Source organism: Aegilops tauschii, chromosome 6, assembly GCF_002575655.3.
Source record: "Aegilops tauschii subsp. strangulata cultivar AL8/78 chromosome 6, Aet v6.0, whole genome shotgun sequence".
In the NCBI taxonomy this organism is placed as follows: Eukaryota; Viridiplantae; Streptophyta; class Magnoliopsida; order Poales; family Poaceae; genus Aegilops; species Aegilops tauschii.
Window position 1 is genome coordinate 124,489,132 of NC_053040.3, and position 6,469 is coordinate 124,495,600.

Consider the following 6,469-nt stretch of genomic DNA (forward strand, 5'->3'; position numbering starts at 1 on the left):
CTTTTCACATATTGTTCTCCGCTTAGTTACTTTTCCGCTGCTACTGTTACAATCACTACAAAACCCAAAAATATTACCTTTGCTACTGTTACCGTTACTTCCATACTACTTTGCTGTTGGGGAACGTAGTAATTTCAAAAAATTTCCTACGCACACGCAAGATCATGGTGATGCATAGCAACGAGAGGGGAGAGTGTTGTCTACGTACCCTCGTAGACCGAAAGCGGAAGCGTTAACACAACGCGGTTGATGTAGTCGTACGTCTTCACGATCCAACCGATCAAGTACCGAACGCACGGCACCTCCGAGTTCAGCACACGTTCAGCTTGATGACGTACCTCGAACTCCGATCCAGCCGAGTGTTGAGGGAGAGTTTCGTCAGCACGACGGCGTGGTGACGATGATGATGTTCTACCGACGCAGGGCTTCGCCTAAGCACCGCTACGATATTATCGAGGTGTAATATGGTGGAGGGGGCACCGCACACGGCTAAGAGATCAATAGATCAATTGTTGTGTCTATGGGGTGCCCCCCTGCCCCCGTATATAAAGGAGCAAGGGGGGAGGCGGCCGGCCTAGGAGGAGGGCGCACCAAGGGGGGAGTCCTACTCCCACCGGGAGTAGGACTCCTCCTTTCCTTGTTGGAGTAGGAAAAAGAGAAGGGAGAAGGAGAAAGAAGGAAGGGGGCGCCCCCTCCCTAGTCCAATTCGGACTAGTCCATGGGGAGGGGTGCGGCCACCCTTTGGGGCCTTTCTCTCCTTTCCTGTATGGCCCATTAAGGCCCAATATGAATTCCCGTAACTCTCCGGTACTCCGAAAAATACCCGAATCACTCGGAACCTTTCCGAAGTCCGAATATAGTCGTCCAATATATGGATCTTTACGTCTCGACCATTTCGAGACTCCTCGTCAAGTCCTCGATCTCATCCGGGACTCCGAACTCCTTCGGTACATCAAAACTCATAAACTCATAATAAAACTGTCATCGTAACGTTAAGCGTGCGGACCCTACGGGTTCGAGAACTATGTAGACATGACCGAGACACGTCTCCGGTCAATAACCAATAGCGGGACCTGGATGCCCATATTGGCTCCCACATATTCTACGAAGATCTTTATCGGTCAGACCGCATAACAACATACGTTGTTCCCTTTGTCATCGGTATGTTACTTGCCCGAGATTCGATCGTCGGTATCTTAAAACCTAGTTCAATCTCGTTACCGGCAAGTCTCTTTACTCGTTCCGTAATACATCATCTCGCAACAAACTCATTAGTTGCAATGCTTGCAAGGCTTAAGTGATGTGCATTACCGAGAGGGCCCAGAGATACCTCTCCGACAATCGGAGTGACAAATCCTAATCTCGAAATACGCCAACCCAACAAGTACCTTCGGAGACACCTGTAGAGCACCTTTATAATCACCCAGTTACGTTGTGATGTTTGGTAGCACACAAAGTGTTCCTCCGGTAAACGGGAGTTGCATAATCTCATAGTCATAGGAACATGTATAAGTCATGAAGAAAGCAATAGCAACATACTAAACGATCGAGTGCTAAGCTAACGGAATGGGTCAAGTCAATCACATCATTCTCCTAATGATGTGATCCCGTTAATCAAATGACAACTCATGTCTATGGCTATGAAACATAACCATCTTTGATCAACGAGCTAGTCAAGTAGAGGCATACTAGTGATACTCTGTTTGTCTATGTATTCACACATGTATCAAGTTTCCGGTTGATACAGTTCTAGCATGAATAATAAACATTTATCATGATATAAGGAAATAAATAATAACTTTATTATTGCCTCTAGGGCATATTTCCTTCATTTGCTACTAAATACTTTGCTGCAGATATTAAGTTATCCAGGTGTGGTTGAATTGACAACTCAACTGCTAATACTTGAGAATATTCTTTGGCTCCCCTTATGTCGAATCAATAAATTTGGGTTGAATACTCTACCCTCGAAAACTGTTGCGCTCCCCTATACTTGTGGGTTATCAGTGCTGCACAATCATACCCTTTGCGTCAAGTCATCATCCATAGATTGGATCTCATCACTGTCCAAGGCAAACTGATTGAAGTGGGAACCGTCAAACCCACAACGGAGCATTCCGACTACATCCCACGATCACACCAGTATGAGTTGCCGGTAAGGGCCATCAGATCTGGAGATAAACCCTCATGAAGACAGTTTGGTGGTCACCACAAACTGCAGCTCAAGAGGCCATTGATGCTGCCACGATAAGGTTTGAAGGATCCGGCGTTGAATCGAAGCACGGGAACCCTAGAACTGCCCCAGATCCGTCGCACCCCTAAAACGCCATCGCAGGCACAAATCATGGTCGTGGCTCCGACTACCTTCCCAAATCCCATCGTGAGATGTCATCCCATGAGAAGGAGCCGCCAGATCCACCGGGACGGAGCTGCCAACAACCGGAGCAAACACCAGACGAGGAGCACGAACTGCCAGTCCGATCCGGCCGCACGGGCGGGAACCAGGGACGCCATCTGCTGGAGAAGACGCCAGGTGAGCCGCCGGAGACGCGCCCCACCGTTGCATCGTACGCGCGCATCTCCAGGCCAGACCAGGCACCGCCGGACAGGAGCACAATACGGCGCCTCCGACCCGACCCGAAACCATGGCGCAACCCAGCCAACGCCTTGCGCCGCCTCGAGCAGGACAGCCCCGCAGCCGCCGGCACGACACGGGCTTCGCCCGGCGATGCCCTCTGGCGGCGGCGAGGGAAGGAGAGGACTAGGGTGTGGCGGCTGCCTCCGGCGGCTAGGTTTTCCGCCCGTGTCGCTCCTTGGGAGCGACGTTTCCATCGACAACGAGACGACTTCTTTGATACAACGTAAAACTCACAACTGGATCATATCTTTAGAGAGTCAGTCCCACCGACGGGACAGTGGATGTGGATGTAACATACTTTGATACCTAATAAGAGCGTTCAAAAACACCCGCGGAAAAAAAAACGTTCAAAGACTACGGAAACAAATTTTAATTCTTACTTTTCTAAAATAAAAATGAATTGGACTCTTATTCTTTTGAAGAAAGAACGTAGAGGAAACCATCCGCACTATTTCTCTTTCAAAGTAAATAAAAGGGTCTCAACAAGTTTGTTAGACCTTGCAATGCAAGGTCCTTAAAGAAAATAAATCGTTTTTTTAAGCATCGATACTTATTTGCGGAGGATAGACGCTTAATTAGACACCTCTTCTATAGAGATAAGCAATGATGCTTAAGAAAAAATTGATTTATTCCACAAAGCACCTTACATTGTAAGGGGGCCTTAGGGTGATATATATAGCTTGTAAAACCATTCAACCACCACAGTTGTAAAACGTAGATGAAGTGGCATGGTCCATCATAGTTTTTGGCGCCTGCAATCCTTCCACCCACACGGCCGTGTACGCATTTGTACTCTTGTATGCATCATGTGTAGTCCATGTGATGTGATGTGATGAACAGCATCATGCAGCTTGAAACCGGTATTCTAGCACGTACCACAGAGCTACTAGATCTGATGGTAGTTTTGCAACGAGATTCAGAAGGAAGACAGCTATTCAGCCTTCTCCAAAGTCAAATAATGACTAGTCAAAAGAAACAGTGGTAGACTGGCTTGCAGAAGAGGATACGGAGTAGCAATTCCAAAAGAGCAGATCTCAGTGATGTCCATAGGGTTTCTTTCCACATGTTCAACAGTTTCAGTCCAAGAAGAACATGCTTCAGAGTTGTTGTTTTGAGCGGTATAATCATGCTTTGGAGTAGGTTGGCCTCGAAAAGTAAGCTGTTATTATTGAGTAATGTAAACGAACATGGCTTCCCGGCAAAAAATATAAAATGGCTAAACCATGACAAAGCGATGGATCATTCACTCTTTTCTTCTCTACAGTAAAAAAATAGGGGCAAAGCGAATCATAATCAGGGAGACAGAGAGTGCTAAACTTCACATGGTATGGCACTAAACAGAATCTTAATCATGGTTCCCGCGAATTCTCGGAGAAAGGACACTGCTAATTATCTATAGCCAAGGGTGTATCCTCAGACACCATGTGTTCTCAACTTCTGATGAAGAACCTCTCTAATATTATAATATTCTGCTCTGCAAAGGCAACTACCAGTCTGTTGACCAACACATATGAGATTCTGCTGTGAGCTAAGAACAGAGGTTGGAAAAAAAAATACGTACCACATATGTTTACTAAAGGTTCGTAGCCAAATAATCCACTTGATCACTATTTACCACTGTTTTTTTCTTTCTGTATATACCGTACAGTCTGTATCTGTGTGACTGAGGTTGCTCAATAACTGCAGAAAATCACTATACAACTTTCATATATTGCATTTACAGAGGGATTGGACAGAAGCATGATCACTAGTTCAGAGTTTCTTTGAGACAGAAGTGTGCAATGCTAAAGGATTTTAATCAGGGCGGTGATCGCCTGATCGGACTTTCAGCCTTGGCAAAGCATAACAGTCATGTATGCTGCCTTATGCTGATCAGCTCGATGTCGAAGATGACAGTACCAAGAGTGGAACCCTCGCCATTTGCAAGGCGTGTCGGGTTGAATATAGTAGTAAATAATCTCTGCCGATCAAAGAACTGCACATGGAAAAAAGAGGCAAATTTAGTACCTCTGTGATGTCTTGTCAGTTACATCATTCAGCGACTCAAAGTGAGAATTTTCTTAATTCTAATCATCCATATGCGTGAGTTGTTCAAACATTACTACCTTCTACGGGAACACATCGCTGACTGCATGACGTGTGCAACAGAAAGGAACAAGTTGGAAACTAGGAGATGCTTATGTTGGAGAAACTCCAGGTGAGCATGAACGAAATGATATAACAGATGAAGAATTCTAGGGTCTGGATAGCACGGAAGTTACATTAGGAGGAATTGGTTCCTGTGATGTGTTTTGGTATCCCTGTGTTGGCGGAATGACCACACGGCGAAGACCACCGACTCTCATGGACTTCACTGCTGCTTCAATACCAGGTATAACCTGCAGGGCACATGCATTAAATTATGGCAAGACTATCAACCTGAAAAAGATTCCACAAATGAAATTCCAAGGAAATGTATTGAGTGGAACATCAGACACACAGAAGATGTCCATCCAGATTATAATGAAGCTCGTTATGGCAAGATTATAATGATGAATTATTCACAGGAAACATCCAGAACTATGACAGCAGAAACTTGTTTTAAGGCGCATTCAACGGTTCTGAAGCTAATGTTCAGTTGGTCTGCTATCATAAAAATCAAACATGTGCACAGCAGTGCACACTGCACTCTCTCATCCTTACTATTTAACCACCGGAACTCTGTGCCATGACTTAGGCATGCTTGTAAGCAAGTACTATAGTTAAAAAGGGAAATACAAAGCTCATTAGCTACTAAAATAGAAAACTCTAGTCTGTTGTAGCGCCAAATTTTCACCAAAAACTCAAATAACATAGTGTAGTATCAGCACCATAAGATGCACTCACTTTTTTTAACGAAATTCTGTCTCACCTTTCCAGACCCGATGGTAAAGACAAAAGGTATCGGATCACCGGTCGCGTCCTTGTGATCATAGGTTGAGTCGAAGCGCCATCCTTGCTTCGCAGCCAGCCTCCCATAGTAGTGAATTGCAACCTTGAGCCATATAAGAACATTTTTGTAGAAACAGGGAAACCATAAGAACATATTTTATAGGAGTACCTACCAAAAATTAACATCATTCCAGCCAATTTAATTATTATTTTTGACTAGAATGATGTTTCATCTATAATAAGAAGAAAACCATAGTCTTGTTTGTATCATGGCGAAGTATGGGCAGCAGAGCAGTAAACTAGAGCATTTTTTGGCTTTGAAGGTGTAAACTTGGTTAATGGGGACAAGTAAGAAAAACTGTGCAGAAAGGCGCCGCTTGTACCTGGTCTCCGTCGACCGGGACCTCGCCGGAACCCTCCCGGAGCTCTAGGGCCTTCACGCCGCCGGAGCTAGGGATCTCGGTGAATCGAGAGGCCGCGGCGGAGGCGGCGGCTGTGGGGAGTGCGGATGCGGCGGAGGCCAGGAGGAGGTGCCTTCTAGTGGCCGTCAGAGGTGGTGCTGTAGCTAGGGTCACGGGTTTTGTTTTCGCGGGAGGCGGCGGCACGGCGGCGGCCACCGCGGAGACGGAAGGGCTGACCATGGACGCCGCTACTGTTCCTATTATTTCCACTTTCTTTTCCTTTGCTTTTGGATTAGCTTTGAATTTCAACCTCTTTTCCCATTTCCAAAGCGCTGAATTTTATTTACTTAGAAGGAAGATGAGAAAAAAAAAACATCTGATGAAATTATGCCCTCAGATATTGGGGTGTTGTTTTTGGAGTTCGGAAAAATTCAGGAGGGGGGGGGGGGGGGGGGGGGGGGGGGGGGTGTGTGTGTGTGTGTGTTAACTGTTCACTTAAATGAATTGCATTATTTATGGA

General features: G+C 45.7%; 1 protein-coding gene across 1 annotated transcript; it reads right to left on the reverse strand.

The window, feature by feature from the left end:
• Positions 1 to 4,238: 4,238 nt before the first annotated feature.
• LOC109767126 (peptidyl-prolyl cis-trans isomerase FKBP17-1, chloroplastic) lies at positions 4,239 to 6,264 on the reverse strand. The gene is made up of 4 exons (XM_020325894.4): positions 5,932 to 6,264; positions 5,529 to 5,651; positions 4,900 to 5,016; positions 4,239 to 4,613 (listed from the first exon to the last, which is right to left on the reverse strand). The coding sequence occupies exons 1-4, from the start codon at positions 6,187 to 6,189 to the stop codon at positions 4,488 to 4,490; spliced, it is 624 nt and encodes a 207-aa protein (XP_020181483.3). The 5' UTR covers positions 6,190 to 6,264; the 3' UTR covers positions 4,239 to 4,487.
• Positions 6,265 to 6,469: the final 205 nt, after the last annotated feature.

Excerpts from the sequence above, each read along its gene's own strand:
- LOC109767126 (XM_020325894.4), bottom strand. The coding sequence starts at position 6,189 with ATGGTCAGCCCTTCCGTCTCCGCGGTGGCCGCCGCCGTGCCGCCGCCT. Across the intron at positions 5,652-5,931 it reads TCCCGGTCGACGGAGACCAG|GTTGCAATTCACTACTATGG; the intron begins GTACAAGCGGCG and ends ATATGGCTCAAG. Across the intron at positions 5,017-5,528 it reads TTACCATCGGGTCTGGAAAG|GTTATACCTGGTATTGAAGC; the intron begins GTGAGACAGAAT and ends TGTGCCCTGCAG.